This window comes from Bos indicus x Bos taurus, chromosome X (assembly GCF_003369695.1).
Source record: "Bos indicus x Bos taurus breed Angus x Brahman F1 hybrid chromosome X, Bos_hybrid_MaternalHap_v2.0, whole genome shotgun sequence".
Taxonomy (NCBI): domain Eukaryota; kingdom Metazoa; phylum Chordata; class Mammalia; order Artiodactyla; family Bovidae; genus Bos; species Bos indicus x Bos taurus.
In genome coordinates this window covers 16349497-16375759 of record NC_040105.1, presented here as the reverse complement: position 1 = coordinate 16375759, position 26263 = coordinate 16349497, and the positions used below count along the sequence as shown (strand labels likewise).

Genomic DNA, 26263 nt, shown 5'->3' with positions numbered 1-26263 from the left:
ACCTCTCAATCTGAGCTCTGGCAAAGAGCAAGTGTTTTAGCTTCATCCAGGAGGAGTCCTATATCCAGTGAAAGAAAATGTTAGTCGCACTGTCGTGTCCGACTCTATGACTCCATGGACCATAGTCGTCCAGGCTCCCTCTGTCCATGGAATTCTCCAGGCAAGAATACCGTAGTGGGTATTCTTGCAACCTCGTAATCTGAGCTCTTGCAAAGAGTAAGTTTTTTAGTTTACAGGAGGATTTGTAGGAGGAGTCCTACAACCAGAGAAAGAAAATGTTAGTCGCACAGTCTTGTCTGACTCTGTAACTCCATGGACCACAGTCCACCAGGCTCGGTCCGTCCATGGAATTCTCCAGGCAGGAATACCAAAGTGGGTTGCCATTCCCTTCACCATGGGATCTTCACAACCCAGGAATCGAACCCAGGCCTCCCACATTGCGAGCATGTTCTTCACTATCTGAGCCACCTGGCATTGTAATTGTTCCCTTACAATGAAGAAACAGGGATGCCTCTGAGAAACTCTTTAAGATACCCCCCCCCGGGGGGGGGGGCGGGAGGGGGCGGGGTGGGGCTTGCCAAGGCACTGGAATAATTCAGTTAGAAGAGTGTTAGACTGAAAATCTTAAAGGTCCCTGGTTCGACCTAGGTTTCCAGGAAAGCAGGTGTTTTCCTCTACATCCCAAGGAAAGGCACATTTCTTGCAACCTCGTGATCTGAGCTCTCTCAAAGACCAAGTGTTTTAGCTTACATCCAGGAGTCCTATCTCCAGTGAAAGAAAGTGTTAGTCGCTTAGTCGTGTCCGACTCTGTGATTCCATGGACCATAGTCCGCCAGGCTCCCTCTGCCCATGGAATTCTCCAGGCAAGAATACTGGAGTGGGTTGCCATTTCCCTCTCTCCAGAGGAGTTTCCCGACCCGGAGATCGAACCTAGGTCTCCCGCATTGAAGGCATATTCTTTACTATCTGATACATCAGGCATTGCAATTGTTCCCTTACAATGAAGAAGCAGGGACGCCTCTGAGAAACTCTTTAAGATACATTGAGGGCAGGGCTCACTAGGGATCCGGAATAGCTTAGTTGACAGAGCATTTAGACTGAAGATCTAAAGGTCCCTGGTTTGAACCCAGATTCCAGCAGAATCAGTGTTTTCATCTATATCCAAGGAAAGGCACAATTTTTGCAACCTTGCGATCTGAGCTCTTTCAAAGAGCAGATGTTTTAGCTTACATCCAGGAGAAGTCCTACATCCAGTGAAAGAAAGTGTTAGTTATGCAGTCGTGTCCGACTCTGTGACTCCATTGACCATAGTCCTCCAGGCTCCCTCTGTCCATGGTATTTTACAGGCAAGAATACCAGAGTGGGTTGCCATTCCCTTCTCTCCTGAGGATCTTCCTGACCCAGGGATCAAACCCAAATCTCCCACATTGCGGGCATATTCTTCATTATCTGAGTCACCAGGGATTGGAATTGTCCTCCAAGAAACTCTTTCCTAAGCTACGTTGAGAGGGCATAGCTCAGTTGGGAGAGCATTAGACTGAAGATCTGAATAGTCCTGGGTTCTGGCAGAGTGAGTGTTTTTGCCTACATACAAGGAACAATTTCTAGCAATCTCACAATCTGAGGTCTCTCACAGAGCAAGTATTTTAGCCTACATCCAAGTGGAGGCATCTATACCCACTTGTTGCTCAGTCGTGTCTGACTCTTTGCCCCCCACCCCCATGGACTGCAGCATGCCAGGCTTCACTATCTCCTGAGTTTGCCCAAACTCATGTCCTTTGAGTCAGTGATGCCATCCAACCATCTCATCCTCTGTTGTCCTCTTCTCCTCCTGCCTTCAGTCTTTCCCAGCATCAGGGTGTTTTCCAACCAGTTGTTTCTTTGCATCAAGTGGCCAAAGTATTGGAGCTTCAGCTTCAGCATCAGTCCTTCCAATGAATATTCAGGGTTGATTTCCTTTAGAATTGACTGGTTTGATCTCCTTACAATCCAAGGGACTCTCAAGAGTCTTCTCCAGCACCACAATTTGAAAGTATCAATTCTTCAGCGCTCAGCCTTCTTCATGGTCCAACTCTCATATCCATACATGACTACTGGAAAAACCATAGATTTGACTAGATGGACCTTTGTTGGCAAAGTAATGTCTCTGCATTTTAATATGCTGTCTAGGTTTGTCGTTGCTTTTCTTTCAAGGAGCAATCGACTTTTAATTTCATGGCTGCAGTCACCATCCACAGTGATTTTGGAGCCCAAGAAAATAAAGTCCATCACTGTTTCCATTGTCTCCCCATATTTGCCATGAAGTGATGGGACTCAATGCCATGAACTTAGTTTTTTGAATGTTGAGTTTTAAGCCAGCCTTTTCACTCTCCTTTTTCACCTTCTTCAAGAGGCTTTTAATTCCTCTTTGATTTCTGCCATAAGGGTGGTGTCATCTGCCTATCTGAGGTTATTGACATTTCTCCTGGCAATCTTGATTACAGCTTGCACTTCATCCAGCCTGGCATTTCGCACGATGTACTCTACACATAAGTTAAATAAGCAAGGTGACAATATACAGCCTTGATGTACTCCTTTCCTAATTTGGAACCAGTGCATTGTTCCATGTACATTTCTTACTATTGCTTCTTGACCTGCATACAGATTTCTCAGGAGGCAGGTAAGATGGTCTGGTATTCCCATCTCTTTAAGAATTTTCCAGTTTGTTGTGATCCACACAGTCAAAGGCTTTGGCATAGTCAATAAAGCAGAAGTAGATGTTTTTCTGGAATTCTCTTGCTTTTTCTACATCCAGGAGAAGAGCAATTCTAGCAACCTCACTATCTTATAATTGAACTCTGATGAGCTTGGCACTTAAGCAAAGGGAAATAGCCGCAGTAAGAGTCCTTCCTTCTCACTTATATGCATAGCAATTGCAAAGCCCTGTGGATCAGGGCTTCCCGGGTGGCTACAATACATAGGGTCGCATAAGAGTTGGACACAACTGGAGCAACTTAGCACGAAGGGTTTGTTGTTTTCCCTTTATTCCTTGTTCTTTTTTCAGCAAGAAAATCTAAACAGAACCTTTCAAGACTTAGCTCCCAATACCCTTGGTTCTCAGACATCCACAGAGCTCACCCTCAGATTCCTCTTACTTGTGATTGGCATTGAGATTCATTCATCCATTGATTCATTCAAGAATCCATTGATGTCATTTCAAGAATCCATTTCTGAGTTTCTGCTATGATAGGCCAAACATTATGTAAGAACTTGACACACTGGGCAGATCCTTATTTTCGCTGTGCCCACTCTAAAAACTTTGTTCTATGACCCCTAACTGGGAATAAGCCCTAGAAAAGGTTATCATTTTTCAATTACATGCACACAGTCAGGGGATAACTGTAATAAAAGACACTGTCAGGAGGCACAGAGCAGGACACTCTCTCCTGTTCTATAGCTTATCAACGTTTGTGCCTGGCTGGGGAGCTCCAAAAATTTCCACAAAGAACAGAGAATTGCATCTGTCCTGGCAGAATAGAATGTGGTCCAGCAGATAGGCTTGAGACACTTAAATCTCTTATCCACCTAACACATAACCCAGGCCCTCCACCCTCACAAGGCATCAAAGGAAAGCAGCCGCCCCAACACTCGGCTTGGCAACCTAGGTGTGTTCTACCCTGAGCTACAGGGGTATGCCAAGAGAGAAACAGCAGGATACAACTGCTGCAGTTAATCAGGGTACAGTTCCAGAGAGAGAAATAAGGCTGCTGCACAGGGGAAAGTTGTATCCTACAGAACTGGGAGCCTGAAGACAAAGGATCTTTGTCTAATTTACTCTGCTGTTTCTGTCCCATGGCTGCAGTGGCTCCTTATTATGGGGAAATAAGGTAAATAGATTAACTCCACTTGTGTGTTGGATGAAGGGTCATTTCGGAATACACATATCATTATAGTAAAAGCACTACCTGTGTCTCTTTAAGGACCCATCAACTCAGGCTTCTATTTATCTTCCATTATACATTTTGGATTCAATGCTGAGGATGATTTTTAAAACATCCATCTTACTAAAGTATATTGTTCCACTGTTTGGTTGTGGCTATTATATAAAAACAAGTTAAAAAAAAAATCACTAAGCCTCATCTCACAGGTGAGTGTGTGTCCTTCCTTGCTGGTGTGTTAGCATCAGGGATAGCAGATTTTTTTTTTCAAAGCAGCTTTATTGAGATGTAATTTACATACCATTAAATTTGCCCATTTAAAGTGTGCAATTCAATGGTTTTTAGTGTATTTACAGATTTGTGGAGCACACAATCTAACTTTAGAACATTTTCATCATCCCCCAAAGAAACCAGTAGATATTAAGTGCTCACTCCCCATTTCCCCTTCCCCCAAGTCACTGGCAACCACTGATTTACTTTCTTCTTATAGATTTGCCTTTTCTGTACATTTCATTTAAATGGAATCATACAACATATGGTCTCTTGTCTTTCACTTAGCATATGTTTTTGAGATTCATCTGTGTTGAAGCATGTACAGATAACAGATTTACCCATGAATATGTCTGTTGCTTAAAATAGTAACACTTTCATACCAGAAGCAATTTCCTTCTTTCTTCTTCACCAGAGGGACATTACTGCAGCCTGCTACGTCTTATTCTTATTTCTCAAGTAGATTGGAAGCTAGTTATAGACAGCTTCTATCATTCATAATTTTATGCCTTTCTCTTCAGCTTCACCTGTTTCCATGGGAAGGAAAACTCCATATTTAGTAAGAGCCAATCAAACAAACTGAAATAGTCTTTCCTAAGTGTGTCTAATGCACACTTTGCTTTCTGGGTTTGCATTTTGAGAAATAGGCATGCTTGAATTTTCTGGCTGTGGTAACAAGTGTTTCCCTACAGAGTGGCCCTTTGAGCAAAAGGGCAGAATGCTCTCGTATTGCCAAAATCTAAGGCTGGTGAGGGGCAGACCCTCTGGTGGAAAACTGTAACCTGGAGGAACCCCAAAGATGATCTGAGTGGGGAGAAAAATAGGCAACCATGTAAGTGAAATCTTGTCCTTTTTCCTTTAAGGGCTGACCTGTTTTTCTCATCCCAACAGTGTTATTTTCTGGTATTATAAGAAGTTGTCACCAAACACGCTTTTTGCTTTTGTTCACCAGCTTGGGGTGATTAAATCATTTCAGGGATGACAGCAGCCACGTTGCTGCTCCCTTGGTGACAGCTTTTCCTGTAAAAGGCTTGTTGTTCCTTCTCTCTCTGCTCATTTCCATAAGATCTGGTGCCTCAGGACCCAAGGCTGCCTACAGACAAACACGTTCTGGGGAGAGGAGCCCAGGCAGGGAAACAAAGGCAGCAATCTGAATGAACACAGATGGCAGCTCTGCAAGCAGGCCTCCCTCTTGGGTCTCTTCCTCTCCACAGGTAGAACCCCTCCTCGCTCTGCCCTTTCCTTTTTGCCTTCTGTTCTGTTGCCATGCAGTGCAATTCAGAGCCCTCTGGGGGCGCACCCGAGGACCCACCTAGTTCAAAGGCCCTGAACTCTGTGACCATTATGGGCTTCATCTGAAATCTGGGTTTGCTCAGTTGCAGCCACGTAGACCCTCTTCCTGTGACAGGACATGGCTTCCAGGCCAATCTGACCTGGTTATTAGGGCCACTCTGTTAGTGACCGACTCACCTCACCTTTGGTCTCCCAGAGCCTTTCTGCCAACCCAGCAGGTCTTGAGGATGGGGTGGAGCTGAGTGCCTTCTGTATCAACAGTCCCATAGGCCTCTCAGAACACCTCTATCCCATCTGCCCAAATCCCTGTCCCCCTAGAGCCTTCTCCTCCCCTAGTAAATGGTGGCTTTATCTTCCCAGGTGCTCCAGCCTTGAACCTCTCCTCTCTTTATTTCACACTCACTTCATTTGTCAGCAAATCCTGTGGGCACTACCTTCCAAAGACAGTGAGAATCCAGCCGCTTCTCATCACTTCCTCTGCTACCACCCTGTGTCCAAGGTGCCATCATCTCTCCCCTAGACAACATGCCAAGCACCCACCCACCTGAGGTTTTTACATGCTATTGGCTCTGTCCACAGGTATCTCACCTCCCTCAGGTCTTTGCTCCAACATCACCTTCTCAGTGAAACCTTCCCTAAGCCCCAAAGTACCACTCCCAGTCCCTTCCCCCTACCTCCCATATCTCTGTGCTTTATTTTTCTCTACAATAGTCACCATTCTTTTATGTACTATATATTTTATTCATTCATTCTCTATCTCCTAACCTTCCCCCAACCCACATTAGACTCCTAAGTTCTAGAAGGGCAGGTGTTTTTTCCTGCTTTGTTTACTTCTATATCCCCAGTGCCTAAAGCTGGACCTGGAATATATTAGATGCTCAATGAAAATTAATGAATGAATGCTTTGGGACCAGTCATTATGAGCCATCTTTTCTATCAATTTCAATAATTGTACCGGTGGACAAGAAAGACATAGGACACAAAGGCCAGAGCAAGTGGTGAGTTCTATGTGAGGGACTGAAAAGGTCCTCTTCATAGGGAAGGGGATAAGCAGGCAGAAAAGTTGGGAGGGGAAGGCATTTGAGGCCAAGAAATCATGCACCAAGGCATACAGGCATGAAACAGCCTGGCACATTTGATGAACTCAAATATTAGAGAGTGCAAAAAATAAATCTGCAGAGATAGGCAGGAGATAGATCATGGCAACTTAAAGGACACATTACTATTATACCCATTTTAGAGATGAAAAGTGGAGGGATGCAGTCATACAACTTATGTCAGATGTGAAACTGGGGCGATGATAATAGGAACCCACAAAAGGATTTGGAGCAGATGACACAATCAGGTTTGCCTTCTATCCCATTGACAGCATAGAGGATGGATGAGGCAAGGTCTCTCTTTAGGGGAGAGAGGGTGGGGGCCTAAAACAGGAAGTGGCAGTGGGGGTGGAGAGGAAAGATGGCCTGTAATAGACAGTGGATATGGGGGTTTAGGCGGAGAAGGCAATGGCACCCCACTCCAGTACTCTTGCCTGGAAAATCCCATGGATGGAGGAGCCTGGTAGGCTGTAGTCCATGGGGTTGCTAAGAGTCAGACACGACTGAGCGACTTCACTTTCCCTATGGGGGTTTAGGAAAAAGAGGTGATTAGGAGGAGTCCCAGATTTCTGGATGGGGTGGTAGTGAATAGTGGAGCCATGCAGTAGGATAAGAAATAGAGAAAGCAGAACAATCTGAGGAAGGATGTAATGAGTTCAGTGTTTAAAAAATTTTTTTTCCTAAAGTATAATATACATACAGAAGAGTATAAGTAAGTGTATGCTCAATGAATTTTTACCACTAAACACACCTAAGTAGCCAGTGCTCGGATCAAGTAACAGAACTTGACCAGCCTCCCAGACACCCTCCCTGGGCTTCCGCCTTGCCACTCCCTGCCCCAGGTATAACCAGGACCCTAAGGTCTAGTGGCATAGATGACTTTTGTACATTTTAAATGGATTCATATAGTATGTCCACTTCATCTGCCTTTCCACTCAGCGTTGTTTGTGAGCAGTGGTCATATTGTGGCGTGGAGTTGTAGGTCATCCATTTTCATTGCAGTAGTGTTCCACTGTATGAATCTACCACGTGTATCCATTCTACTCTTGATGGACATATGAGTGTTTCCAGTTTGGGGTTTTACAAATACTGCTAGTACAAATAATCTAGTATTAATACATGGTTTTGTTTGGCTTATTGGATATCTTCTCATTAATTATCTCTTGCTACCTAAAACTGGACCCAACCAAGTGCTGGCTAGGTCATAAAGCAACCTGAACTCCCATATGTTGCTTGTGGGGTATAAGTTGGTCTAATTTCTTTGAAAAAATCTTTAGTAATTTGTACAAAGGCTGGACATATATGTGCCCAACAGCCCAGGAATTCCATTCAAGTATTTACCCACTAGAAATGCATACATATGTTCTCTGACAAACAAAAACATATATTATATTGCACAGGGAACTCTACTCAATACTCTGCAATGGTCTATATGGAAAAATAATCTTAAAAAAGAGTGGATAGATGTATATGTATAACTGATTCACTTATCTGTACAGCAGAAACTAAGACAACACTGTAAATCAACTATACCCCAATTAAAAAAAAAAAAAAGAAGCCCTTGGCAACTTCCTTTGCCAGCTCAGAGTTTGCACTCCTAACAAGATAATACTCCCTAGTGTTACATTGCTACCTGAGAGGGTCAATTCTGCCCATAGCAGGTGGACCAATGAGTCTCTAGGAATGAATCATCAATGGATAAGGCCCAGGAGAGACAGCAGTTTGTTGACCATAGCTGAGAGGTAGTGCTGAATTTGCTCAGGCTGAAAGATATGCCCCCTCGACTACCCTTACAGCCTATGCATAACCCAGCAGGGGACTCACCATGTGCGCAGTCCAGTGATCTGTCTTCTCCTGGGTCCTCAGGCCCCTTGTGGGCAGAGAGCAAGGCTTCCATTTCAGAAAGCACAGGCCCTGGAGCAGAGCCAGGCTCACAGTGGACACAAAAAAGTGGTGTGTGGAAGGATACATATTATTAAAGAAAGGCACAATTTGAAAAAAAAAAAAAACAAACAAACTAGCTTTATAATTCTAATGAAAATGATGAGACCACTCCTTTACTCTCACAATCTGAAAGTTTTTGGTGGGCATCAGATTCAATTTTTAGACAGGAAAGTGGTTAAGGAAGGACTTTTATATCTACTACCTATACTTGGGTTTTGTTTGAGATTTTTATAATAGGTATGTGTTGCTTTTATAATCAGAAAAGAAATAAAGGAATTTGTTTCGTTGAAAATGGAAAATGGAGCTTTGGTGCAGTAAACTAGCACTGTCTAATGGAACCTTGGGTGATGACAGAAATGTTATATATCTGTGCTGCCCAGTACAGGAGCCACTATGTCACGTGGCCAGCAAACACTTGAAATTTGGCTGGTATGACTGAGGAATTGAATTTTTAATTTTATTAATGAATTTAAATTCAAATAGCCACATGAGACTAGTGACTACCGCAATGGACAGTGCAGGTTTAAGTGATCCGCTTATGCTAACACAGACAAACTCTTTTCCTATTAAATTATGCATTCACTCTATTTATTCATACTTCTATAGAGATAGGTTAAATGTTAGTATTTTGTTAAATTTTGCAGATTTTCAATTTTTCCACATCATTTATATGGTATTTATACTTTGACTATGGTTTGATATTTCTTGTAGATAATAAACAAACCTAAAAAAACTTTAAAAAAATGATGTCCTAATTCTAAATCACCTAATTATGTCACAAGGGGGTCTAGGAATCAACTCTTTAATAGCACATTGGGCAGACACTGGGAACCATGATGATGAATGATAAGGAGTTAACAAGTAAAGGGAAAAACTCTCACTGACAATGTTAAATGGAATAAGAATGTCATAAACTTAAAACATTGTTTAGATAGGTTCTCAAATATGTTCTTAAAATATGAAAGAAAAGAGAAGAAATTTACAGTAAAATGTTAATAGTGTTACATTTGGTGGTATATTTATATGTGTGTGTGTGTGTAGAGAGAGAGGTGCCTTTTTTCCTATTTGTAACATTAATGTATTTTTCCAAAATTCTATAATGAACAAGATAATTACCATCATCTTTGTCTTTCTATTTTACTGTCCCTAGTTTCTAAGCCTCCGTGGATGTTTTTCCAGGCACATATTTACTCACTTTGACTTCTTCCAGAAGGGGTCTTGTTAACTTCTTATGTGACTATTATCACTTTGCTTTTCCGTGTAATGAGTCATTTGTTGAATTTTTCTTTCTTGTTTTAACTTGATTTTTCCTCTCTTGTCCTTTTGCTCAGCCACACTGGGATTATCATCTACTGAGGTATGTTACAGTAAGAAGGCTGGAATTCATACAGATACTGTTTTTGAAGATTTTTGTAGCCAAAAACAATGTATAGGATTACCACTTCTTTAAAAATGTATTTTTAAACATATATTTTTTTCTGGTGGTGGAAATAGCATGTTTTATCTGCACAAAGTCCAAGACTGATTCAGATAAATGAGATAATGCAAGTGGACCAGGTCTTAAGTCAGATGGCAGAATCTTGAATTCAGTCCCTTTTAAAATTGGATCCCCAGAAGGGACCTCTAGGAGATGCGAGGAGCCTGACTGGAAGCTCACTACAATGGGGTGGACATGGCTCTGTACATAGGTGTGTCTGTGAAGTTTTTAGCTGGTCATCCACAGTGACAAACATTTGTCTATTTAGACTCAAAGATGAGCGGTGACTGTGTTAAACTGGGTTCATAAGTCAGTTGCACTGCTGTAGAGTGAGAGCTGCCCTATACAATAGGAACTGAATGAGTGAGGTTTGTGAATGCAAGCTTTTCCAGTAGTTCTGACCACAGTTGCCTTTGACTATGACTTTTCTGAAGTCCCTGCCCCCTGACTTCCCACAGGATGAGGGTGAAGATCCCTGGTACCACAAAGCGTGCAAGTGCGATTGCCAAGGAGGTGCCAATGCCCTGTGGTCTGCAGGTCCCACCCCCTTGGACTGCATACCGGGTGAGTGTCTCCTCTCTTTGGGGCACCAGATCCGTAGGGTGTCCTTGGGAACACCCTGTTTCTCTTCTTTCTTTCAACTTTGATGAATTAAATCCCTGAATGCCACAGTCGGGTTTTCACCAGTTGGTCTTTAAACTGCAAATTTCAGTGGCCACTGCTTCAACAAATGGCACTGCTATCATTGTTCAGAACAGTTTGCTGGATCTCTGCTTGACCTCTGTGAGATGGTAAGATGGGACCTAAATTTCACTGAAAGAGATAACATAATTTATCTAAAATAAACTAATGGCAATTTTGAGAAGAGCACAGGCTTCTGAGCCAGAAATACCAGGGTTGGAATCTTGGCTGCATCACTGCTTAACTCTGGGACTCCACTCTGGCCTTTCTCTGTCAAATGGAGGTGATACTACTATGCCCGGACACTTACTGCTCACCAAACCACCATGTGCCTCACATTCTCAGCCCCTTCACAGTCAGGTGGCCTCACAGGAGCAGTTCCAGCTGAAGGAAGCCGTGTCTCTTCTGAAATGGGGTCCATTTCCCTGCTGGATAAAGTGGTTTCTCCTTTCATCTGGGAGCCAGGAAGGTTAAATGTAGCAGAACCTCCTGCTGACCTCACCTAAGTGAAAAATCAGTTTGTTGTGTTAAGCCTTTGAAATTTCTGTGACAATTTTTTCTGCAGCCTCTGCTGACTAATATGAATGCCTTCCTCTAAGGCAGGGGCCAGAAAACGTTGTCTGTAAAGGACCCGGGGGTAATTATTTGTGGCTCTGAGCACTGCAGGGCCTTGACACCTCAAATAGAAAGCAGCCATAGACAGTATGTAAATACATGAGCATGGCTGTGCTCCAATAAAACTTTATTTATAAAAACAGGCACGGAGCCACATTTGGCCCACGGGCCAAAGTGTGTGGAACCTGCTCTAAGGAGTATTTCTGAGGAATAAAATGGATGAGGCATTAAAGTGTCTTGTCCTGGACCTGGCAAACTGTAGCTCCTTTTCTTCCTGCCTCCTAAGAGCTCACATTCTGACTTTCAAGTGGCCTAGCAAACTTTTGCCAGGCTCAGTATTTACCACAGCTCCAAGTCTCTTAGTCTCTTTAGCTGAAACTGTCCTTGCCACCCCTTTCCAGAGTTATGCTGGAGCCCTGCGGTGTCATTCACTTTACATAATCGCCTAATAATAGCTCCAGGAGAGAGGTTTAGTGTGCAGTAAGTGAGTTTCTCTGCATTATTTCATTAAATTTGCATTAAAATAGCAAGTTGTGGGGAAAGGGGATCTACAAAGGCTTTTACTGCCTGCTTTCCTATTTACTAAAGGGGTAGGAATTGGTTTCTGAAGGAAGTCTCCTTGAAGGAAACAGTGGGGGCCCGGTAGCCAGGAAAGCAGTAAGTGCTGATGAGTTCAGGGGCTTCTCCCTTGGGAAGGACATCCCACTGAGCTCCTGCAGCCCTTCTGTGCTGGGGTGATCTGCCCAGTCAAGACTGAGGCAATCTCCTTAATAAATCCATTTAGAATTCAATTCCACCCTCTGTCATCATGTGCCTGTTATGTGCTGATGGGAAGATAAAAAATGAACCACTGTCTCTACCCTGAAGGAGTTTACCCTTTAGTGGAAACAAATGTTCTCTTCACTAGAGACAGGAGTCCTCCTGGAATTCCAGTCCAAGGAAGCTCTTTCTAAGAAGAAATTGAGAAGAGATTATTTATATGGATTAGTTTCACTGACCCCATCAACTGTGCAGCTGAGGAGGGCTGTGTATCTGAGGAACATGAAGATGGCCTGGGTGGTTCAGGCCCTCTCCACTACACAGCTGCCATGAACTTGAAGTTCTGAAATCAGAAATTCTTTTAGCTTAAGTGTTTTCCTTGCCCCACTGGGGTTTTTGTTTTTATTTTAGCAATACAGATATTCCCTGGAAAGAAAAAAAAATGCAATCTTAGTGTTACATGGTTGATTCATTTATGTAAGTTGGCTTTTCCACAAAAGAGATGATTTGGGACAGCAGGACTGGCCACAATTTTCCAGAATTCACTTGCCCATCAGTGCCTCAGATCCTCATTAGAACATCAAGAACGTGGCCTGGTCTTTCTGGATCCTGAGATTGAGTGCTTCCACCAGAGTCTGCCTTATGAGGGAAGGACAGCCTAGAAAGCACAGGACAGGAGGGTCATTCAGAGCTGCCAGGAGGTGCTGGCAGGTGCACACTGTCTGTTACTGCCAGGGGGCCCTACCCACAGAGCAGAAGGTGACCAACTGGCTGCATTATGGCCTATTAATCTTCAGCCTAATGCTCTTATAGTAAAAGGTCTGTCTTTTTCAATGTTGAGCCAAGATTACCTCGTCACTCTGAGAGGGGGGGAATAAGGTAGGGAAGGTATCAAAGTATAAGACATCCAATGACTCAATACTTTATATTTCCATATTATATTCAAGTTTATACTCTATTCTTTTATAAACATTATTCTGTATTCCACTACATCATCATACAGATTCAAGTCTAACACATGTGCATAATAATAGTCACATGTCTTTTGTCAAAAATGGCCCTGAACTCTCTTTGTGTTCCTTTATGTTAATATTCTCCATGTCTGACTTTCATATGTCTACATATGGAAAAATTATACACTGAGTAAGAAAGGCTAGTATGTTAAGCGTGCATAGCCCGATTTAGCAGTACATATGATGATGCCTAGAGCCAGACATCCTGGAATGTGAAGTCAAGTGGGCCTTAGAAAGCATCACTACAAACAACGCTAGTGGAGGTGATAGAATTCAAGTTGAGCTATTCCAAATCCTGAAAGATGATGCTGTGAAAGCGCTGCACTCAATATGCCAGCAAATTTGGAAAACTCAGCAGTGGCCACAGGACTGGAAAAGGTCAGTTTTCATTCCAATCCCAAAGAAAGGCAATGCCAAAGAATGCTCAAACTACCACACAATTGCACTCATCTCACACGCTAGTAAAGTAATGCTCAAAATTCTCCAAGCCAGGCTTCAGCAATATGTGAACCGTGAACTTCCTGATGTTCAAGCTGGTTTTAGAAAAGGCAGAGGAACCAGAAATCAAATTGTCAACATCCGCTGGATCATGGAAAAAGCAAGAGAGTTCCAGAAAAACATCTATTTCTGCTTTATTGACTATGCCAAAGCCTTTGACTGTGTGGATCACGATAAACTGTGGAAAATTCTGAAAGAGATGGGAATACCAGACCACCTGATCTGCCTCTTGAGAAATTTGTATGCAGGTCAGGAAGCAACAGTTAGAACTGGACATGGAACAACAGACTGGTTCCAAATAGGAAAAGGAGTACGTCAAGGCTGTATATTGTCACCCCGTTTATTTAACTTATATGCAGAGTGCATCATGAGAAATGCTGGACTGGAAGAAACACAAGCTGGAATCAAGATTGCCAGGAGAAATATCAATAACCTCAGATATGCAGATGACACCATCCTTATGGCAGAAAGTGAAGAGGAACTGAAAAGCCTCTTGATGAAAGTGAAAGTGGAGAGTAAAAAAGTTGGCTTAAAGCTCAACATTCAGAAAACGAAGATCATGGCATCCGGTCCCATCACTTCATGGGAAATAGATGGGGAAGCAGTGTCAGACTTCGTTTTTCTGGGCTCCAAAATCACTGCAGATGGTGACTGCAGCCATGAAATTAAAAGACGCTTACTCCTTGGAAGGAAAGTTATGACCAACCTAGATAGCATATTCAAAAGCAGAGACATTACTTTGCCAACAAAGGTCCGTCTAGTCAAGGCTATGGTTTTTCCTGTGGTCATGTATGGATATGAGAGTTGGACTGTGAAGAAGGCTGAGCACCGAAGAATTGATGCTTTTGAACTGTGGTGTTGGAGAAGACTCTTGAGAGTCCCTTGGACTGCAAGGAGATCCAATCAGTCCATTTTGAAGAAGATCAGCCCTGGGATTTCTTTGGAAGGAATGATGCTAAAGCTGAAACTCCAGTACTTTGGCCACCTCATGCGAAGAGTTGACTCATTGGAAAAGACTCTGATGCTGGGAGGGATTGGGGGCTGGAGGAGAAGGGGATGACAGAGGATGAGATGGCTGGATGGCATCACTGACTCGATGGACGTGAGTCTGAGTGAACTCCGGGAGTTGGTGATGGACAGGGAGGCCTGGCGTGCTGCGATTCATGGGGTCGCAAAGAGTCGGACACAACTGAGCGACTGATCTGACCTGATCTGATCTGATCTGACGATGATGCCTCGGAGAAGGCAATGGCACCCCACTCCAGTACTTTTGCCTGGAAAATCCCATGGATGGAGGAGCCTGGTAGGCTGCAGTCCATGGGGTCGATAGAGTCGGACACGACTGAGCGACTTCACTTTCACTTTTCACTTTAATGCATTGGAGGAGGAAATGGCAACCCACTCCAGTGTTCTTGCCTGGAGAATCCCAGGGACGGGGAAGCCTGGTGGGCTGCCGTCTTTGGGGTCGCACAGAGTCGGACACGACTGAAGCGACTTAGCAGCAGCAGCAGCAGCATGATGATGCCTTTACCCATCTAATGATCACAAGAGACAGTTGTGCCACAGAAGATGCAGGTTTTTCCATAAGAGTAAAATGAGTGCACAAAAAGGCTTAATAGCTTATAGTAACCTCCACTGAGCAGAAAGCTTGGGACAGACATATTCTGTGTGTGTGTGAAGTGGATCGCTTTAATTCCTCTAGCAGCATTGTTTATGTTGTTTAATACTAGTTTAGACTCAATTGACAGTTTTTGATGAGACCAATGGGGAATTCTCTGGGCCAGTCAACTCCCACTACCTTCCTGAACTCCCTGCTTCCTCTTCCTGCCATTATCTCTGCGTATCCCCAGTGGCCACCCAAGATGAGGTGATGAAGTTTGTTTATCCCTCCATTCATACATCCAATCAATATCTATTGAGTGCCTAGCACACACAGGCATTCTGCTCAGCTCAAGATAGAATGGTGAGCTAGACAGACCGGGGGAGCTGGAGGCAGCATCTGGAGTCCCTACCGGCTCAGGGTGGGCAGGGGAAGTGGGAAGAGAGCCAAAGGATGAGAAGAGGTGGCCAGGTGAAGGGGAAAGGAGGAGCCAGGGAAAACAGTAAGAATGTGAGTGGACTGCCCTTCATTCCAGGGCACAAAGAGCAGGAGAAATGTTACATTTTCTATTTTTCCAATTTTTAGATAACTCTGGTTTGACTCCTCTTTTATCATGGGCTGTGAAGAGTCTAAAGACAGGATTGTCGAAGGTCCTGCTTCTCCCCCTTGGACTATACTCCCCTGCCCCCTGCCCCTTGGGGGCCTGCCAGGGCTGACTGGGGGCAGCTCTCTGCCTGACTGGCCCTCACAGGAGGGCAGACACCTTGTTGGTGGCCCTTCTCATTCTGAACCAAGCTTAATCCCGGGGGATTTTCCCAAGACTCTCTCAGAGGTGCTCAGGCCCCTATCACGAGTTCTCCCAGGCCCCAGCAAGGCTCAAAGCCCAAAGCCTCCAGCCACCTCATCTGGGAGAGTCACCTCATTCCTGCTGAGGCCTGGACCTTCCGAATCCATGAGCCTGAGGGATGCTAGGCTGTCAATAGGCCTCTCCTGTCTCAAATCACATGCATGCACTTGTAAACATCTTACTCCTTTGTGAGGCAAGGAGAGTCCAAACCTTTAGAAATAGGAAGCTGACCTTCTCAGACAGATATAGGGAGGATGACGGGGGTAGAGAGGTGCTAGATTATTTCCCCTGGTGAGTTTTCACCATAAAAAAAATATATATATATATACAACTCAAGACATTAATATACTCTCACAAATTCACACTACACCAGCACTAGCTGATTATTTTTGGCCAGGCAATAGAGGCTCTACACTCTACACTGTTTTAAACAATCCCAAATCAACTTTATGGAGGCAGGGACGACTGTTGTACCCATTTCACAGATGAGGAAACAGACCCAGAGAGGTTGAGCAGCTTGCCTAAGCTCACTGAAGGGAGAGTGGGATCCCATCCTAGGTTGAACTGGCTTTAAGTGGCATTCTTGAGCTTGGCTGCCCATTAAAATCACCTGCAGCTTTACCCCATGCCCAGGTCCTGCCCCAGAGCAAGGACATCAGAATCGCTGGTGGTATGGCCTGAACACCAGCACTTTTGAACTTTCCAGGTGATGTCCTGGTTGAGACCCATCACAGTCTCTACTTTGTGCCTTGGGCCCAAACACTGGGGTTTTTGGGTTAGCAGATTCGTAGCTGGAGGCGCCAATGCCAGAGTCATGGAGCACTGGACAGGGGCAGGCTTGGGGCTTGGATGCTGAAGGACTTAGTTTTGGATAGATGAGTGTGAAGCATCTTTAGGTCACCCAGATGGAACTGTTCACCTAGAAAATATCCAGGAGGCAGTGGAATGGAGCTTGGGGCCTGGGAGTCACTCTTTGGCTTTCAGACACCAGCTGAAGCCATGGGGATGGTGAGCTCATCATCTGCCCTGGAGAGTATGGGCAAGATCCATGTCGGGACAAGCCCTCACAGGCCACCAAGGACATTGCCATTGGCCAGGTCGCTGCAGTGTAACTAACTGTTAGATGGGCTACTTGGGAAGAGATGGCAAAAGAGATGTGAGGGGGAAAATAGAGAAAGAGCCAAATGGCAAGAATAAAGCAATCAGGAGAGGTGGCCATGGCTTTTCCTTTCCCTCTGCCTCTTCCCTCTGAGCTGGTGGCCCCAGAGTAAGAAAAGGGAGGTTCAGGATGGAGGAGCCCCAGGGACATCCATGGTTAGAATTTAAGTGGTTTACAACTGAAACCTAGCTTTCTGATGCTGGGGGCCTTGTCCCTCCTTCTGGTGGCTGGGCTCATTTTCCAGGTCAGAGGGGGAGGTGAGGAGGTGGATGAACCCCCAAGGCCACAGAGAGCAGGCCCCCTGAATCCTCCAGCCAACAAAACACCTTCCTGGCAAACCAAGGTTTTCAAAGTGTGCTTTCAAAGTGTGTTCATTAAAAATGCGGCGGCTCTGGGGGTGGAATCCTGGAACCGGCATTCTTAACAAGCCCCTCTGATGATCTGACCACATAAGGCATAATAGAGTGGCCCAGAAAGCACTCCTATTCTCTCTCTCTTGACATTAATAGGCCACCCAAAGCTTCGAGTACTTGATAAACTACAAATGCTGTCCTCGGACCCCCAGCTCCACTAAGCTGCAGCCACTGGTGGGAGTTGGCCCTATTCCTTCAGTGCACTGGGTAGCAAGGCAGTTAAGCCACCTTGGCCAGAGGCCCGAAGCTGTCCTTTTGTCTTCAGCATCTGAGGCAGGGCAGGACTATCCCTACAGGCATTCCAGAGCCTCAGGATGTCATTCAAGCTTTTATAAGCCTCATTCAATTTTACTGATGCTTGAAAATTATCTGCTACAAAGACATAAGCACTCATTTTACCGTTGAAGGTGACAATGCCTTAGTAAATACACTCGGCTTTTTAATCTGAACTTACATTTACACATGGTGAGAAAGTAATTTGATCTGCCTTACTTGAAGTTTATCATTCACAACTGGAAAACTAGGAGAATGTATCTGCCTAAATTTATTGCTTGTTTTCTAAAGAAATTTAGCTAGAATCTGGGTTTGTTTATAAATAAGAGACCCCCTAAATAGTGGCTTATTGAAATAGTTTTGCTTTGACTCACATGGTAAAAAACTAGGGGTAAGGAATAGCTTAAGGATATCAGGGCTGAGGTCTCTTCAGTTCTCTTGGCCTTACCATCATTGTGCAAGATGGCTACTGTTGTACCAGCCATCGGATCTTTCTTTTAGGCAAGGAAGAAAGAGGGGGCAAGCAAAATTTGATTCGCAATCACCAACAGATATCTTCTCCTATCTCATGGGTCAGAAACTGTGTCATATGGTCAATTCTAACTGCAAAGGTGACCGGGAAATACATACATATATATACATATACAGCTCGCTACATTGCTGCACCCAACAAAATTAGGGTATTTTAGTCAAAAAGAAAGGGAGAATAGATGCTTGGTTGGCAATTGGCAGTCTCTGACCAGGTAACTCAATGCTAAATATAAGAGGAAATACATGAGAAGCAGCAGAAAATTCATATACAAGCACCAGCTTCGTCTAGTCTTATTTGGAAAAAGCAGTTCCTTTCAAATGTTCCTATTCAACAGTCACTTAGGCGCATTTCATTCCCCTCTCCTTTTTTCATTAGAATTTCATTAGACTAGTGAGAAAACTGCAATTTACAAGTAGGAAGTCAGTCTTAATATATAATTGCCCTTCTTGCCTCTCACCATTGTTTTGTTCCTATAATTGGCATCATATGCTGCCTGAGGACAATTAGGGACTCTGATGTCATCATGTGGGATGGCTAACCAGTATTAATAAGGAAAATAGAGAGTATGGCATTTAAGTATGATATTTTGCTACAAATCTCTTAGTTTTTAGGTCTCTGAGTTTGTGGAGGAGGTGAAGTATTTCTCAAAATTCCCCCCTATCCAAGAGGTTGCCATAGAGCTACTTCCCTCTGCTTTTATGAATGTTGTGAGTCTCTATGACAATCCCTTTACTTCATCTTCACTCTCTTCTCACAAGAGCAGTGAAAAGAATGAAGACCCAGTCCTATCCACTGAGAATGGTGCTGACAAAGGAAAACATCTTCCACCTCACGAGAGGGTCTGATTTGTTATTTCAATCATGTCATGTTTGTTGAGTCTTGCCATGTGATCTGTGTGTTTCAATGTGCCTTGTTTTTTCCTTTGCCAGAATGCCCATACCATAAGCCCCTGGGTTTCGAGTCAGGAGAGGTTACACCAGACCAGATCACCTGCTCCAACGTGGAGCAGTACGTGGGCTGGTATTCTTCCTGGACTGCCAACAAGGCCCGGCTTAACAGTCAAGGCTTTGGGTAAGCAGGGCATGCAACTTGGGTGATTATTTTTTCCATGTAATTTGAAAAAGTATGTCTCTGTGATAAATGAATGACATAGAATGCATTTATTTATTTAACAAATATTGACCAAGTGCCTTCCATGTGCCAAGGACCATGGATATAGCAGTGAACAAGGTGGATGAGCTCCTGGCCTTTGAGAAGCACTCAGTTTAGAGGGGGGACTCTAAGCACACTGTCACACAACTGGCTATTTGCTAAGTGTGAGGAGCACTGTGGAGGAGATGAAGAAAGACCTATTTGATTTGAAACACCAGGAAAGGTTTTCTAAGGAAAAAAATCTTTGCCCTGAGAATTGCAGTTGGCCAGGTTGGGGGAAGGTTGGAGAGAGGCACAGGGCACAGCAGATGCAAAGGCCCTGAGTTGGGAAGATCCCTCAAGTGCCTAGACGATGAGATAAGGCCAGAGAGGTAGGCAGCAGTCAGATGGTATGGGCCTTATAAGTCATGTTAAAGATTGTGGTCCTTATTTTAGGGATATTGGGAGAACCCTGAATGTGCATGAGTTAGAATACAGATTTGTGCTGCTATAACAAACAGGCCCCAAATACAGAGACTTAATCAACATGAAGGTGATTAGGCAGTCTAGAATTGTTATGACAGCTGGATGGTATCAGGGACCCAAACTCTTTCTACCTTGTTCTCTCCTCCTTAATAAGAAGTTTCCATCTTGGGGCCCAAGATGACTGCTCTAGCTTCCACTGCCATATCCACAGTCTAGTCAGTAGGGAGAGAAGAGCACGGTGCAGACACTTTTCCTTTAAGGATATATATACAATCCTACTGGCCACTGCTGCCCACATCTCATTGATCAGAATCTGTTCAGACGGTCCCATCCAGCTGCAAAGGAGACTGGGAAATGTGATCTTAGCTGAGTGGCCACTCGTTTGCAAAAATCTCAGGGGTTCCATTACTAAAGGAAGATGGGTAGAGGATATGGGGAGATAACCGGCAGACTCTACCAGAGAAAGATTTAAAGTTGGGGAGTATTACAATCGGATTTATGTTTTAAGTAAAAATTTCTGGCTCTTACGGGAAGAACGGTTTAATGTGCAGTATGGGTTGGGGGTGAGGTGGGGAGAGGAATCCAGAGAGACTAGTTAAGTAAGCTATGCCAGCTGTCCAGGCAAGAACTGAAGGTGACATGGGCTAGCATGGTGGCAGTGAAATGACTTTGAGGAACATTTGGAGATGGACCCAAGAGATGGATTAGATGGTTGAGGTGACAGAGAGGAAGTGGTAGCATTCAGAGAGAAGAACACTGGAAGGAGAGGCTGGGATTAGGATAATTAAGAGCTCTTTTTAGACATGTTTTGAGATGCTGTATAGCATCCAGGAGAAGTTGAATAGCTGGCAATTGATTCTTGGGATTTGGAATTTAGAAAAGGTCTGGAATGGACCTAAAAATTCAGGAGCCACCCAAGGAGCAAGTCCAGAATTAGGAGAAGGCAGCCAAGGGCTGAGAGTCCTGAGAAGCTAAATCAATGTGTGCACACACACATACCACAAAGGGAAACTATAGGTTTCCACAAATTATGAGGGATATAACTAAAACATAAATCAGTTCCTTCATTGGTTGGTTTGCTTTACAATTGTGAGAAGGCCTTCCAGAGCCACTTGGTTTCATGTTCTGTACACAGTTCCTACCATGGTGTGGGTGACAGCACCTGAAGGAGACACAGATAAGGTATGAAGAGATGAAATTAAAGAGAAAAAAGACAACTTATGGAGAAATAACATCAGGAGAAACTAATGAAAAAGGAAGGGGGCCAGTGGGTGAAATGACCATGTATTTGCATGTTTTGAAGAAAAACATGCTCAACCACACCCCAAAGATGATTTTAGCTACACTTGAAGGCATTTCTTTGACAAATTATTTGAGTCTGGCAATTCTTCCTTGGGTGGTGGAAGTGCAGGGAGAGAGAAACTACAGAAGGATCAGAGGCCAGATATTTCTTGAGGACAAGCCTCTGGGTGCTTAACAGATTGCAGCCCAGGCTGCCTGACCTTTGTGGGTGCTCTGCAGGTGCTGGTGTCCCCTCAAAAGACAGTGCCTCCCAGCTCTTCGGAGGGGCTCATGGGGTAAGGCTCCTGGTGACTTGCTGTGTCCACGCAGGTGTGCCTGGCTCTCCAAGTTCCAGGACAGCAGCCAGTGGTTACAGATAGATCTGAAGGAGGTCAAGGTGATTTCGGGGATCCTCACCCAGGGGCGCTGTGACATCGATGAGTGGATGACCAAGTACAGTGTGCAGTACAGGACCGATGAGAGTCTGAACTGGATTTACTATAAAGACCAGACCGGAAACAACCGGGTATGTCGGGCTTACCCCAAACCTCCTTCCACACAGCCCTTCTGGGACTTCCCTCCCATCCATCCCTGTGTTTCTGTCGTCATGCTCTGTCAGAACTCTGCCCCCCCAGCATGGTGAGTCATCCATGCTTCCTCCCCACCACACAATCTGCTCTCTGATAGCGATATCAACACAGGTGTCTTTTCTTGTACCCCTCATGCCTAGCACAGTTTGTCTGCCAATGAGTGCCATCATATGTGCAAAAGAAATCTTTGTCTGAATTCTCGCATCAGCAGAGATGCTTAAATAATCAAGACTGGTCATTTGGATGCTTCCAAACTCATTGGACCTTGAACACTACTGCATGGGTTTCCTTGATCTACTACTGATGCGGCTAGGTCCTCGTCCCTTTATGTATCAATAGATATGGCTTCTCCTAACTGTTGACTGAGACAATCTCAACAAGTTAGCCACTAAACCATGTAAATGGTTAAAAGGACTCTAGCTGAGAAGAAATAGAATCACTTAAACCTTTGAGAAACTTTATATCCTACTAATCTCTGAGGGCTGAGACCCAAGTCTTGTTCAACACAGACTGAACACAGTAAGCTCTTTAGTTTATATATATTATATATATATCAGTGAAGTTGCTCAGTCATGTCCGACTCTTTGCAATCCCATGGACTGTAGCCTACCAGGCTTCTCCATCCATGGAATTTTCCAGGCAAGAGTACTGGAGTGGGTTGCCATTTCCTTCTCCAGGGGATCTTCCCGACCCAGGGATTGAACCCAGGTCTCCCACATTGCAGGCAGACGCTTTACCGTCTGAGCTACCAGGGAAGCTACATGAAAGTGAAAGTTGCTCAGTTGTGTCTGACTCTTTGCGACTCCATGAACTATACAGTCCATGGAGTTCTCCAGACCAGAATATTGGAGTGGGTAGCCTTTCCCTTCTCCAGAGGATCTTCTCAACCCAGGGATCGAACCCAGGCCTCCCGCATTACAGGCGGATTCTTTACCAGCTGAGCCACCAGGGAAGCCCTATATATATATACACACATATATATAGTCAATATTTTACATATATATAAAATGCTATCTGCAGTGAAATAAAAACTCACCAGCTGTTTGGAAAAGTTAATTGTCCTTTTGCCTGAGATTGAGGCCTCCCCAGCTAATTCAGACATTTCATCAGGTTAAGCAGACATGTGTAGCTGAACATCAGAAGGCTCTGTACTCTCTGATGACAATTTGTACAGCAAAACATTCACAGGTTGAGATTTCAAGGAGTTTGAACACAATAGGAAAAACCACCTCCATACTTGGACATTGTATTTCATTTTTGTTCTTATTAGTTGGCTTTTCAAAAAGATACGCAAATTCTTTTTCAAGCTGAGTTTCTGAAGGCCTTGATGGTTCTTTGCAAAGAAGTGCTCCACTGTGGCAGCTGTGTGGAGTGGGCCTGTTCCGTCCTTCCTCTTCACCAGGCTCCTGACTTAAATAGGTTCAAGAGCAAACAGCTTGGAGAAGAGGGTGTGGGGTGTTGCTACTGGGAAGAAATACAGTCAAGATCATGGCAGCTGAAGTCCTTCTTGATTTGTGTATGGATGAGGTCAATGTGACAGCCAAATTTTTTATAGGAGATAATCCCAGAAGGAAATGAAATGTTCTAGTGTCACGGGGCAGAGCACTTAGGACTCTGGAAAGAGTGCAAAGAAGTTTCTTTGAAAATATAGGCAAATAGCCACTGTGTCCTATGTTATAGCTACTGCATAACAGGAAGCAACCCCTTTTTCTATTTTGGGCACTGCTCTCCCACTTTGAGAATCTTCTCTCTAGTTTTTATGTCTTTTTCTTTTTAAAAAACACTTTTTTTCCCAAGTCTAAAAAGTACTTGCCATTTGTATCAATGCAGACACACACAGTTAAGCTTTGGCTCACAACTTCAGAGCCAGTTCACAAGTTTTCACTTGAGCCCCACTGTGGATACCTTTGGAACATGAGAACGTTCCTCTTTTAAGCAATGTGGTCCTTTTCAAAATTCTTGTCAAAATGCAAAGGATTAAATCACAAAATTGGTGATATGAACCAAGAGGCATTTTCTATCAGCACCATCCAGTAGAACTTTCTGCAATGAAGGAAATGTTATCTGCAGTATCTAATATGGCAGCAACGGATGACATACAGTACTAAGCATTTGAATAGCAGCTAGTGTGACTGAGGATGTGTTGTTACCTAATATTAATTCATTTCTGTTGATGCCTGGAGCATGTAGGTGCTGACAAACACTCAAGGTCAGATTTTGGAGGATATCAGCAAATTCTCTACCTTTTAAGCACTGAGATTTTCCATAGTTAAAAGTTGGAGCCAAATCCAGACAGGAAACGTCTTCCTTTTCTCTCTGCTGTGATGGTGATAGTATTTCCTTCCTCTTTAGGTTTTCTATGGAAATTCGGACCGAACCTCCACAGTCCAGAACCTGCTGCGGCCCCCCATCATCTCCCGCTTCATCCGGCTCATACCGCTAGGCTGGCATGTTCGCATTGCCATCCGGATGGAGCTGCTGGAGTGCGTCAGCAAGTGTACCTGATGTTGCCTCGGCTCATACCTGCAGTGGGTGAAGGGTGCAGAGTGGCCCATGGGGGAACGCTGACTTATCACTGTGACCAGCAGGGCTGGATTTTACAGGCTCTTTTCAGCGCAGGGCTGGGCAGAGAATACTATCTTTTTTGCATAGTTTCCAATTTCAGTGAGAGAAAATGAAAATGAACTTATTCCCCATTCAGGGTCAAAGAAAATAAGAATAAAGAAAATGTCTCTAAAAACAATTTTCATGCAGAAATCCTAAGTAGCAGCAGTAATTTGCTGCTCTGGGGGTGTTGTTTTTGTTTGTTTTTGTTTTTAGTCTCCGACGCAGTGAAAGGTGCAGTTGCAGGGGAATGCAAAGCAGCCCTCATAATTTGAAAATTCTTTTTCTTTACCATGCTCAAAACAGGAACATACTGTTTTATAAAGCCTCTCTCTGAACACAAAGGGGGAGCAAGCTTGTGGTTTCTCCTAAGTTTTCATTAAAGTATGGTCTTTTAGGACTCTAGAGCATTGGGTATGGAGTTTGGGGATGATTGGGTGGCGCAGATGAGTCTGGTAGATGGGAGCTGGTGTCCCAGTCTTGTGATAGCTTTGCATGACCAAACACCCCAGAGGTAGGAAGGTCTCCCCTGCTCTGAGCTTTCACTTCCTATGCCCAACACTGCACGCAGTGGCAGGGGAGGTTCAGAGCTCTCATTACAGACAGCTCCACTCTGCATGCCCTCAGATACATGATCCCAGTCTGTGGTCAGTATTTAACTGAATAACATGGGACAGGCTACACATGTAAGGAACAAAATTTCCCTGTATTTAGGAAACCCAGATGACCAGAACACACCAGAACATCCTTTTATCTAGGGCTACCATTCTTCAACAAACTTAACACTGGGAAAACAGTTGGCCAGGAGCTGTCACTGGCTACAGAGGAGGCCCATCAGACAAGTACACTCTGCAGGAAGTGATCAGGACCTACAATCTGAGAAGCGTGATGTAGCCAGGCCGCTGCTGAGCCCAACCTTCCAACCTCAGCCCCCTTGCTTTGTAAAGTATGGGCTGGTCTGGCCTTCCCCTCCCAGAGGAGCTCTGTAAGCAGGCAGCTGGGGGAAGGACAGTCCGCCTCTTCTGCCGTTTATAGCTCAGCCTGTTTTCAGGCACTTCCCCAGAAGCAGGGCACGTGGGCAGGAGAGGATTTGAAAGTAGGAGCCAGGAGAGGGTGGAATCTGAGGATGAGGGACCCCAGTGAGACGAGGGAATCCAAGACTGTTCTGGCCTTGACACAGTGCAGCCTCTGCTAGCAGAAATTCATTTCTCTGAGTTAGTTTTCAGACGACAAGCTTAGTGAATGGACACCAACATGATCCTGGACATCATATTCACCTTCTCTGTGAATGGCCAGCCTCCTAAAATCCCTTAATCCCTTCTCTGGTATTGTGGGTCTTAGATCAGCTTATTTAACCTAGCATCTTTCTAATACCCATGCTGTATACTTAAACCTGGAAAAACACCTTTCTCTGCTCAATCTTCTCTCAAATATAGAGGTTATCAATTCAGGGTAGGGAAAAAAAAATCCTTCTCTGGCCTTAGGATACACGGACAAATCCACTTTGAACAGAATGCCTACAGAGATCCTTACTGGGAAAGATGAATGAACTCTTATTGTGATATGGACTGTCAGAGAAAATGGTGGTATCCTAAGAGTTCAGGACTACAACTGGCACACCAGACCCAGATGGGGAGTACAGTTAAGGGGAAAAAAAGAAAAGAAGTAAACAGGGTGAGGCAGGGATGAAAGTTCTCCAAATAACTGTTTATATTGGAAACTTCTGTTTTGGAATAGCTTTATTGAGATAAAATTCACATACCATACAAATCTCACTTATTTA

General features: G+C 44.2%; 1 protein-coding gene across 1 annotated transcript; it reads left to right on the top strand.

Annotated features, from left to right (window-relative positions):
- The first annotated feature begins 9354 nt into the window (after positions 1-9354).
- On the top strand, positions 9355-24755 carry RS1 (retinoschisin 1). Its single transcript, XM_027534752.1, has 7 exons — positions 9355-9382; positions 9853-9878; positions 10457-10562; positions 19318-19459; positions 21617-21812; positions 24229-24373; positions 24697-24755. Exons 1-7 carry the CDS (start codon positions 9355-9357, stop codon positions 24753-24755), a joined length of 702 nt encoding a protein of 233 aa, XP_027390553.1.
- The last annotated feature ends 1508 nt before the right edge of the window (positions 24756-26263 follow it).